Source organism: Lemur catta, chromosome 13, assembly GCF_020740605.2.
Source record: "Lemur catta isolate mLemCat1 chromosome 13, mLemCat1.pri, whole genome shotgun sequence".
NCBI classification, from domain to species: domain Eukaryota; kingdom Metazoa; phylum Chordata; class Mammalia; order Primates; family Lemuridae; genus Lemur; species Lemur catta.
This window is the reverse complement of record NC_059140.1, coordinates 53,105,489-53,117,764: the sequence shown is the minus strand read 5'-3', so window position 1 is coordinate 53,117,764 and position 12,276 is coordinate 53,105,489. Positions and strand designations below refer to the sequence as shown.

General features: G+C 34.1%; 1 protein-coding gene across 1 annotated transcript in view; it reads right to left on the bottom strand.

The window, feature by feature from the left end:
* Window positions 1–12,276, bottom strand: part of DIAPH3 (diaphanous related formin 3) — a 445,841-nt gene that overhangs the window by 240,207 nt on the left and 193,358 nt on the right. The window contains exon 18 of the mRNA XM_045566830.1: window positions 583–678. Coding sequence (XP_045422786.1) covers window positions 583–678 — 96 coding nt within the window. The remainder of the gene's footprint in view (window positions 1–582; window positions 679–12,276) is intronic.

Sequence of the window (12,276 nt, the reverse complement as noted above, 5' to 3'; positions counted from 1 at the left end):
CTCTTCTCCCAGAGTAATTCAGCCAGGAAGATAATTCAATACAATTTAGCTCCTATAACCATATTTAAATCTAAAATATTTCCATTCAGAATTTTTGAGTAAAGGTTTTGAACTGCTCAGATGGGATAACTGAGTTCATTTTACCCATTATCCTTTTATTTCCATTAATATTCTGACCTCCTTCATGTGTGATCAAGTACCACCAATAATACAGATTCAGAGTTAGAAAAGAAGTAATATACTACCAATTTTTTAAAAAACATATGATGTGATTACCTGAATTCCTTAAGTCTCTTTATACTTAAAAGAGGGACTTTAAAGGGTGGTTCTCTTTTCAGTTAAGGGAGATAGAATTTCATTCTAAATCTTTTTCTTATCTTTATTTTCTAATGTGCATTTAACTTTTGAAACATTTAATCCCATTTGCATAAAAGAGAGTTACCTCTGAATTTATCAGGCAAATAATAATAAAATTAAAATAATATAAAATGAAAAACAAGTCATAAACAAAATTAAATCATTTAAAAGCTACCACCTTCAATGTCTTCTGATAATTTAATAGTATTGAAATGTGATACTTACAAAGGTTCTGGGCAATTTTAGAATCTAGAAATTTAAGTTCTTTAATTTTTTTCTTAACAGCTTTCTTCTCTTCAAAATCTTCCTCTTCTCTTCTTTCTATAAAACCAAGGATAGATCCACGTTAAGGATGATAAGATATTCAAGTACAAAGTGAACTTCTATCATCAAAGACGCTAAAAAAGATATAAATCTTCTAAATCATGCAGTTATAAAAATAATAAAATAATAGATATCCCAAGACTTAAACTGTTTCAGATAGGCACTGCTGGCTTTTATGCTAGAAAATCTAATAGTTTTTATGCTAGAAAAAAGAGTAAATATTTGAAGATCTAACAGAAAAAACAAAAATAAAATTTATATACACTATGGAAACCAATACCATTGGATATAAGAATAAACACAGCTCATTTGAATAGTATACAGGACACAATTACAAAAATTAATATACTTGTACTTAGGATGGGTTAAGAAGTTACCTCTAAAGAGTGCTAACCAAAAACACACAGTTGCTTTATGTTTGATATACCATACCATGTTTATTTAAAAATATAGCTCATACACTCACTATTAAATTGGAGCTAACCAATGAGCACTTATATGCATAGAGAGAAGTAAAACTCAACAGAAATCCACCAGGTGGAGACGGTGGAGAGGAAGGGAGAAAACCTACCTAACAGGTACAATGAACAATATCTGGGTGGTTGGTGGGCACTCTTATAACCATGACCCAAGCATTATAGAAGTGATTTACATAACCAAAATTATTTGTACCCCATAAGACTTTGAAATTAAAAAAAGACAGAATTAAAATACTAGAAAAAAATATAGTTCATAGAAAACTGAGAGAATAAACTTTATTGATTTACACATGTTAACTATCCATGCATCCTTGAGATAAATCTCATTTCATCATGGTGTTTTGTCCTTTTGATGTACTGTTGGATTCACTTTGCTAGTATTTTGTTGAGAATTTTTGCATCTATGTTCATCAGGGATATTGGAGACTGTTTATTACTGACTCAATGTTGTTACATTGGTCTGTTCAGATAGATTTTGTTATGTTGTGTTCCTATTTTCATTTGTTTCAAGAAACTTTTTGTTTTCCTTCTTAATTTCTTCATTGACCTATTGGTCATTTAGGTACATGTTGTTTATTTTCCATGTATTGTTCAGATTCCATAGTTCCTAATGTTATTGATTACTAGTTTTATTCCATGTGGGCTAAGAAGACACTTGATATGAATTCAATCTTTTAAAATTTATGGGACTTGTTCTGTGGACTAACACAAGGTCTATCCTGGAGAATGTTTCATGTGCTGAAGAGAAGAATGTGTATGCTACAACTATTGAATGCAATGTTCTCTGTCTGTTAGGTCCGTTTGATCTACCGTGAAGTTTAAGTCCAATGTTTCTTTGATGATTTTCTATTTAGATGATGTGTCCAATGCTGAAAGTGAGATGCTTAAGTCCCCATTTATTATTGTATTGGGGCCTATCTTTCTTAGCTCTATTAATACTGGCTTTATATATCTAGGTGCTCCAATGTTGGATGTATATATAATTGTTATATCCTCTTGCTGAATTGGTCCCTTTATCATTATATATTGACTTTCTTTGTTTCTTTTTATGTTTTTTATTTAAAGTTTACATTGAGTGCTATAATTGTATAGCTATTCCTGCATGCTTTTGGTTTCCATTTGCGTAGACTATCTTTTTCCATCCCTTCACTTTTAGTCTATGTATGTCTTTAAGGGTGAAGTGAGTTTCCTGTATACAGCTATGGTTGGGTCATGTTTTGCTATTCATTCAGCGACTATATCTTTTAATTGGGAAATTTAAACCATTTACATTCAAGATTATTATTGATGGGTGAGCTCTTATTGTCATTTTGTTGACTGTTATCTTATTATTTTTGTATATCCTTTGTTCCTCTCTGTCTTTCTTATGCAGTTTGGTGGTTTTCTGTAGTGATGTCATTTGATTACTTTTTCTTTCTCATTTGTGTAACTGCTTTATAGGGAGTTTTATACTTTTGTGTGTTTTAACAATAGTAGATACATTTTGATGCTTCCAGATGTAGGACTCCCTTAAGCACTTCTTGTAGGACTGGTCTAGTGGTAAAGAATTTCCTCAGTTTTTGCTTGTCTGGGAAAGAATTTATTTCTCCATCATTTCTGAAGTATAGCTTTGCTGGGTATAATAGTCTTGGTTGCCAGTTTTTTTCAATACTTTGAATGTATCATCCCATTCTCTCCTGACCTATAAGGTTTCTACTGAGCAATCTGCAGTTAGTCTGATCAGGATTCCCTTATATATGACCAGATGCACTTATTTTAGCATTTTTAGAATTTTGTCTATGACTTTTGACAGTTTGGGCATAATGTGCCTCAAAGATGACCTTTTTGGGTTGAGTCCATCTGAAAATTTTTGGACTTCCTATGTCTGGATGTCTACTTCTCTTCCAAGACATGGTAAGTTTTCAGCTACAATTTCATTACATAGGTTTTCTATGCCTTTTCCCATCTGTTCTACTTTCAGCACACCCAAAATACAGATATTTTTTCACTGAATGGTTTCCCATATGTCATGTAGGCTTTCTGCATTATTTTTTTTCTTTTTATTTCTAACCAGGTTATTTTAAAATACCTATCTTCAAGTTCAACAATTCTTTCTTCTGCTTGACCTAGTCTATTGTTGAAGCTCTAAATTGTATTTTTTATTTCATTGTATTCCTCAGTTCTCAAATTTCTGTTTGGTTCTTTTTTATGATATCTATCTCAGTTGAATTTCTCATTCAGATCATGATTTCTTTTCCTGATTTCTTTGTATTGTTTACCTGTGTTCTTTTGTATATCATTGACTTCCTTAAGATTACTATTTTGAATTCATTTTCAGGAATTTTAGACTTCCTTTACTTTGGGATCTGTTATTGGAGAATTATTGTGTTCTCTGGAGATATCATATTTCCTTTATTTTTCATGTTCTCATGTTTCTTATGTCACTATATTGATATCTGCTTATCTGTTGTAAAAACTGCTTCTTCCAATTTTATGGAGTAGCTTTCATAAAACTTTTCCTGTTGATGTATCTATAATGCCAGTAAGGTAGGGTGTTTTGGCATTGGTTCTAGGTAGAAGCAGTAATATGATCTCCATCTGATTTCTTGGGCCATAATCGTCAGCAGCATCTGAGAATTCCTCAGTGGCTTAGCATGTATTTATTTTGGAGGCTGTGGGAAAATGTTGGAGAGGGGGATGTCAAGTGGGCCTGTCCTTGGGCCCCCAAGTGGCATATGTATGGATGCCAGTGGACCCTGGGCAGGCAGGCCAGTTCTCATGTGCCCAGGCAGCATGCGCTGGCAACACTGATGGCAACAACAGCTCCTGGGCTGCACATGGATACTGGCATTGGTGGGCACCAGTGGTGGCAAACCTGGGCAGGCCAATCCTCAAGCCTGGGTGGTACATGAGGGCACTGGCAGTGGTAGCAGTGGGCCCCAGATAGGCTGGTCCTCAGGCCCCTAGGTGGCACATGAGGGCAGCAATAGTGGCAGCAGTGGGCCTCAGGCAGGCCAGCACTTGGGCCCCTGGATGCTGCAATATGGGCACTGGTGGTAGTGCCAATAGGTCCCAAGCAGGCCAGTGCTTGGGCCCGGCGGTGGCACACACAAGACCTGGGTAGGCCAGTCATTGGGTCCCCAGGCAGCCCATGCAGAATCCAGATTCCTAGGCAGCATATGTGGGCATCTGGCAGTTGGGCGAAATTAGGATCTTAACAAAAAAGAACACTGTTGGACAAAATTAAGATCTTAATAAGAAAGAACAGTGGGGCAGGGTGTTTAGATAGATATGTACAAATAAAACACTAATGTTAGGGGAAAAATAACTTTAAAAAGCACACAGAATTGGTACTTGTTTGCAAGGTCTTCATACGTATAAGACAGCTTATGATAATTACATTTTTATATCAGAAAAATGTACAAGTTGAACATCCCTAATCCTAAAATCCAAAATGCTCCAAAATCCAAAACTTTGAGCACCATCAGGACACTCAAAGTTCATGCTCAAAGGAAATGTTCATTGGAGCATTCATTTCAGATTTCAAATTTTTGGATTAGGGATACTCAACTGGTAAGCATTATGCAAATAGTCCAAAATCCAAAATGCTTCAGGTCCCTAGCAATTCAGATAAGCACAGTCAACCTGCATATTATAATTACATGTTCTGGTACACAATGTGAGCTAAAGATTAAATTTTCCATTTTTCAAAACATTTCTTATTTCTGTATCATTTTATGAATAATCAGCCATATTTCTCAAGTGATTTTAAATTATACTTTGACCTTAAAATTATTATCCAGACATATTAGGTCTGTTTTTCTAAGCTTCTAATTCTGTCCCATTGTTCTCTGTGCTATTCTTATGTTACTATCACTCTGTTTTAGGCACTATAGATGTGTAATATAGCTTAATGTTTAATTGGATGTTTAAATAATTTTTCCTTTCTAAATTTTCTTTACTTTTCTCATTTATTTTTCCACATGAACTTTAGAGCAATCCAATAGGCCCAAAAATAAAATCCATTTGAATTGCAAGGAATTTGTAAATAGATTCGGGGAGATTTGACATCTTGACAATTTTCAAACTTCACAAGCATGAACGTGGCATGTGTCTATTAATTATTCAATTTATCACAGTATTCTTCAAACACAACCCATATATTTATTGTTACTGTTAGGTGTCCTAAGGACATCTAAATTACACTGGAAGGTATTATGTAGAAACTTTAATTTCGCATACATGTTTTATTAATATAATCAGCCACTTATTTTGTCTTTCATTCAAATAAGAATTATTTATTAAGCAACAACTAAAAGGGACTGTGTTATAATCACAGATATAATACTAGACAAGATAGAGATATCACTAGCCTCACAGAATTTAATGTCCAGTAGAGGTGACTCTAAAATAAATGTCAGTTATACTGCATAGATGTACTGGTGATGTTTTGGTAAGAACCAAGGAGAGTAAAGAAAAGCACCCTAACTCATACTTGGTAAAGATAGTCTTTATGGAATAAATGATAGCTAAGCAAAAATTTGAAAAGAAAAAGGAGTTAGCCAGGCGAGAAGGTGGAGAGTAGTGGCAAAAGACACAGATAATGGAATGATAGTGTTTGAAGATGTAAAGGTGCAAGAACTTGAAGAGAACAGAGAGAAGTGAGGATAATATTAGAAGAGCAGAGAATATTAAGTGGAAATAAATGACACCAGAAATGAATCAGGCACCAGATCATGCAAGACCTTTTAAGCCAGGTTAAAAAGTCTGGATTTTATTCTCAGACTAATAAGGAGCCACTGAAGATTTAAGTATGTGTGAGACATCAACAGAATTGCAATATAGGAAAATCTCAGCCTAAAGCAGGTAGACTGAAAGAGTAACAAAAATATTGATGGAAGGGCAAGAAAGAAAAACATTAACAGGAATTCAAACGACAGTAAACGGTACCCTGACCGAGAACAATAGCAACAGGAATGGCAAGAATGGATGAGCTCCAAAAGTTGAATCTATAGTAGGATGTAGGCTAATTATTGATCCAGCCCATCTCTGTGTCTTGAATTCCAGACTTAAATATTCAACTGCTTACTCTCAACATCTCTACTTGGATATCTAATGGGCATCTCTATGGATCTTAATACATCCATTAAGATCTAATGGATCTTAATACATCCAAAACCAAACTCCTGACACACCTAGCCACTTTGACAACTGTTCTTCCAACTGTTTTTCATATCTCAGAAAATGGGAATGCTTTTGTTATGATTGTGCAAGTCAAAAAGCTTGAATTTAGCTACTATTTCCTTTATAACCACATATAATCCATCAGTGAATCTGGTTGATTCCAAGTCCAAAACAGTCACTAAAATTATCACTCCTCAGCACTCCCTAGTTAATATTTTTCTCATTCCTTGTGCTTTTTACTTTTTTTCTCTCACACAGATCACAATTTTCTAACTAGTCTCTCCACTTACAGGCTTAACCACAATGCAACAGAAGAATCCTATGAAAACTTATTAGGAAAGCCTTCTGTTATTGCCTCATATAGAAAGCAAACCCCTCACCCAGTATTCTCTACCACCATTGTTCTGCCATTTTTCTCCTCCAAAGCACTTACTTTTCCTTACATATCATAAATTTGATGTTGCCCCTCTTCCTCCATTAGAAAATATGACCTTTAGAGGCAGAAACTTTCATCACCACTATATTCTTAGCACAAGAACAAGGCCTGGAACACAGCAGGTGCTCAATAAATATCTTTTTGATGGATGTATACACCATCACTTGTGTGTACGTACGTATGCATCTACAGAGTAAATGAGAAATCGGAGGATACTCAGGCTTAAGCAACCAGGTAGATGATGATGGTGCTGTTTATTTAATTCAGCAACAAATGAGATTTGGACTATTACAATTTCAAACATGTTCACTTTGAGAAGCTCTTGTACATCCACACGGTCATGTACAAGAGGCACCTGGACGTATAGATTTGGAGACTAGCAATCTGGAATGGAGATACAGTTATCAGTCATGATGTTGGTCCACTGACTGTCACAGGTTTTCTAGGTACCACACAGGACACTTTCTTCTTCTTATTCCAGGTATCTAAACCTTCTTCTGGTCTTGTTTTTTGGTTAAAATTTTCAGATAAAGGCTAACAAAAATGTTACTGGGGTTCTCTTCCTTAACCTGCCCAAATGGCAATCCTCTACTTTTTAGAAAATGCATATATTTTATTTTCTTATCTGGATTCTCAAGAGAAAGGCAGACTGTAATTTTTTAAAAAATCAGTTTATTTTTCTCACCATCATCTGTATCCTTTCACATTCTGAAACATTATCTAGTCTACCTAAAGAAAAAGGTGAAGACACACTAACCTTAATTTCAAATAACATTTACTGAACACTTACCAGGCACTGCATTGAATACTGTCTGTTTTGGTTTCTTACATAATTCTTACTACAGTGATCCTAATACTACTATCATTGTCATCATCATCACAATGAGAAAAACAATGCATATGATAATTTTAAGCAACAAATCTGATGAAAGAATGAAAATCACCTGACTTTGACTCCAATATTCTTTACACTAGTGATGAAGTGATGAAGTATGTTAGGTGTCACAGTTTAAAAAAAAAAAAATGTTTACAAGCAACTTTGACTACTACAACCTTCAAATAAGACACTGATGTAATTTTAACCAATGTTTCCTTTTTTGTAAAAATGACAAATTAGATTCACTGAATTTAATGTATCAGCATACTCACAGTGCTGAGTATATAGCCAATAAAGTCATGCTTTTCTCCCATCTTCTCTTCTACCATATATATACATATATATAGTCAAAAGATTGTTAGGAAAAGATGGAACTTAGAATATAGACAAAGGGATAGGAAGAAGCAGAGTTTTCTAAGGGAGGAAAGAAAGAAATAAAAAAAATCAAGGGGAAATATGCTTATGTTGAAATGAAATCAGACGAGTCTATTATACAAATAGACTGATTCGGAAAAATCCTGCATATTGAGAAATAACAGAAAGAAGTTTTTTTTAATGCAGTCTGAATGGCCTTCCTCAAATCAGTGGAAAACCAGTTAAAGTATTTTATGCGAAGGTCACTGATAAAGCAGCATCTAAATGTTAGCAACAATAAGAAGGATGCATTAAAGACGAACAAAAATAAAGGAGGGCATTTAGTGAGAATGAACTTTTTTATACAAAATACAATTGCAGTTATCCATTCTGAAATACTAGCATGCCAGGAGCATGGGCAGAGTCCTCCTGCAGGGAATTCAGGCTTGGAGTCATGACAGCAGGTTCTGCACAAAGACCCTACCACATACCAGCCCATGAACCTCACTATGGCTTAGAGTATTCATCTATAACATAGGGACATCTATGACAAACAGTGGTGAAAATGAAATGAGATAATAATTACCTTCACATAACCCTCCGCCCACAGTTACAGAGAAGGAAAGGACAGAATCAGAGTGCATAAGCACAACTTAGCATCTGAGAGCAGAGTATGCTTTAGACTTAAGCCCATCTATTGGTAGAGCTGCACATCTAAAGCCTGTACAAAATACGCTTTCACTGAAAGCTAGATTTTCTCAAGTATAACATGAAACTGAATCATAAAGCTGGATTATTAGTGCCATTTATACTTGTGATCTAGCTTTTTTGCCATTAGAGGTCTGTGTTTAATCTTACTTCCTAGAGATGCTGTGTAAGGCTCCATTTTTCCAAGAGAAGATTAATACTGTTCAAAAACTGTTCTGATCACTAACACAGCATATGCTGCATTTTATGTCAGAATGAAGTCAAAGATGACAAAATTTTCTATGTTGCCAAGAGCCATGAACTGAAAAAGTCTTTTTTAATTACATTTTCACTTTATTCTTTTTCTATTTTCAAAGTTTCAAAAATAGCAGCAAAATTACATTAAAAAGTCTTCTTTCAAAATCTTTTCTTTCATACTAAATTTTCCATTAAAAAACCATCGTTCCATGGTACATGGTTATACATCCTATTCTAGTTCATTTTCCATTATGTACTAATCAGATTGATTAAAAATGTGACATTTTATAGGAGTAAGATTCCATATAAATTTTATCATACATTATTTTACCATTGCAAATTTAAAAAACCTAGAATATGCAGTTCTAAATGTGTAAGTAGTTAGTAGATGCACCAAATGTAATAAAAAGTTTTCTCTTTCATAATTATTTTAAATCAATAAATGCTACTAATAATTGTTTATTATATTTTTGTTGGTATTCCCTGGTTAAATGTATCTTATGACAATATGTGTCAAAAATATTAAATATTTTAATTTTTTCCTGCTATTCATTTAGCATGAATGTTATTAAATTTTACGTGTTAATGTTTACAATAAATTACCTTTTGCTAATTAGATTGTAATTACACTAGCCTTGAGAGGATGAAAAGTATATCTGATTAAATAAGCAAGCATTCTTCTCTAGGACACCAAGAGAAGCCAATAAATTCAACTACAGAAATAAAGTAACCATAAATAATTTATTTAGGAAATGAAAAATATGAGGCCTTAACAGTCTTCAAATGAAGTGAGGAGTAGAAGCAGGGAGACATCTATAAACTATTTGCCTAATTGCTATTGTTTTTTTCCTTTGGTTTCTAACTGCTGAGATTCTAAGAGGCAAATAAAGAGTATCAAAATATAGAGGATCCAAATTTAGAGGTATAATACGCCTTGAATATGGAGTTCAACCTCCCCATTCTATATGTGAGGAAACCTGAGAACATAGGTTACTTGATGAAGGTCACACAAAGCGTGGCTATGACCAGATCTGAGACCAGGCACTGACCACCCACACCAGGTCTAGAACAGCCCCCGAGACGGGGAATCTGTATGAGGAAAGCAGTCTGCAACCAGGCACATTAGAGAAAGATAGCTCCTCAAGCTGTGCATTTACACTTGATCCAAATCTTCCCTTGCTATAAATGTTCACCAGGACAGTTAGTTGAAAGGTGAATAGGCCTAAGGAAGAGAAGAGAAATGCTTGGTCTCCTGAACACAATGAGCAAAATTCAGAGGATACAGCTGACCTTTGATTAACATGTGTTTAAACTGCACACGTCCACTTATACACAGATTTTTTTTTCAGTGAATACAGTCAGCCCTCCGTATCTGCCGCTTCTGAATCTGCAACCAAACACAGATTCAAAATACAGTATTCCTGGGAGGCAAACCCTGCAGATATGGAGGGCCAAGCATGTGTTCCAGAGGGCTGACTTCTGGACTATAGTATGTGCAGATTTTGGTATCCACAGGGGTCCTAGAACCAATTCCCTGCAGATAAGGAGAAACAACGATAGTTCCAAAGGGAAAGTCAAGAATTCACCCATCACTACCTCTCAAATGGTGGATAGCTTTGGATAGGGTTCAGTTATTCAGCTACACAGAATGAACAGAATGCACCTGAGAGTCTTAAAGGTCAGTATTTGCGAACAGGTGAATAATTGAGAAAGAAAATTAGATTTCTGAGAGTTAACACACTATTGGTGGTTGTGATAAGACAATATGGGTTCAAAGAAGATTTAGGTAGAAGGTATGGAATGCATAGGGAAAAAGGGTGAAAAACTTAGAATTTTTTCAAGCTGGCAATATACCTTTGGCAAAATATCCAAGCAAATGCTTTGGTATTGAAAACTATAATTGTATAAATCTCTTTAGTCATATCTGATATGTCAAACCCAGTTTTAATATTTCTAGGCACATAAATAAATGGCTATGTACCTAACAACATAGAAAATCAGGGAAGAAACAGATAGACTATTTTCCGATTCAAATATTAATATATGACTGCCATAACTAATCAGAGTATTTTACTAGCAAAAAGAAGTCTGTTTGACAATTCAAGGCTAAGAATTATATAATATATAGGAAGAGTAGATGAAGCACTAAATAAAATTTTGTGGAACAGATTATTTCAACTGCAGCAATGATCAAAAGTGTAGCAGATAAATGCATATTTCTCCTTATGTGACATTCTATTTTAGTAGAAAATGTCACAAAACAAATAAGTCTTGAAGGTCTTTTCTCTACAACTCAAGTCCTACATAGACAGAAACAAGGATTTCACTATTTAATAAATCCTTAATTAGGGTTGTTTCTAGATATTTTTTTACCATTATAATATATACAAAAAATTATTAAAGTATTGGAAATATATTCTATAAAAAACTTAAAATATATACCTCAAAATGATAATTTTTTACAAAGTTTACCTAAAGAATGTTTCCCCATCTCTTTATTCCTATATGAAATAACAAATCAATCAAAACATTTTATAAAAACTGCTTAATCTCCAACAAACTTCTCAGTTACAGAAATTAGCAACTTTGCTCATCTCAAAAGTATTACTCCTACAAACTAAAAAGAACCACTTTCTTGATGTCCCTTGTGTGTAATCACCCCCTCATAACCAAAGATTTAAATAGCATAAAAACAAGAGTTTAAATCAAATAAAATGTTAACACCTTTCGAATTCACACATTAAATAACTTTTAAACTTACAAGCTGTGCACTGAGGAAAATAACCCAGAGAAAGTTAAGCCTATTTATCATATAGTAATTGTGTCATAAATTAAATGTGTTAATTGTGTTAGTTACAAATTGAGATTAGGTTTGATCAAATGGATCTTAAGTCTGAGGGAGGAAAGTAAAAGGTATCAGGAAAGAGTTAAAAATTCTGCTGAAAAAAAAACTGAATCCTGTTCTCAAATGATCTTTCTTGGTTCATCATAACTTCTTATAAAAAAAAAATCCCTAAATTTTTTATCATGTATCCTCAAAATCTCCCCACCATAAGGAATCTTTCTCATATCTGTCCCTTGTGAATTTTTCCTGAATGTTGGTGTTTCCCAGTCATGGAATAATGCATGTATTAATAACACATAATTTTTCTACTATTGTTTTTACCAGTACAGCTTTCTCCCAGATATTCTCTAATATCAGAAAGTAGAAATAGCTCTGCTAAAATAAATTACAAAGCAGACTCTGAGAGTAAATGCATGAAGAAATACATACACAGGAAAATATACCAAAAGAGGAAAAAAACCTATTATAACAAGAATGAGAACTCAGTGAACATTCC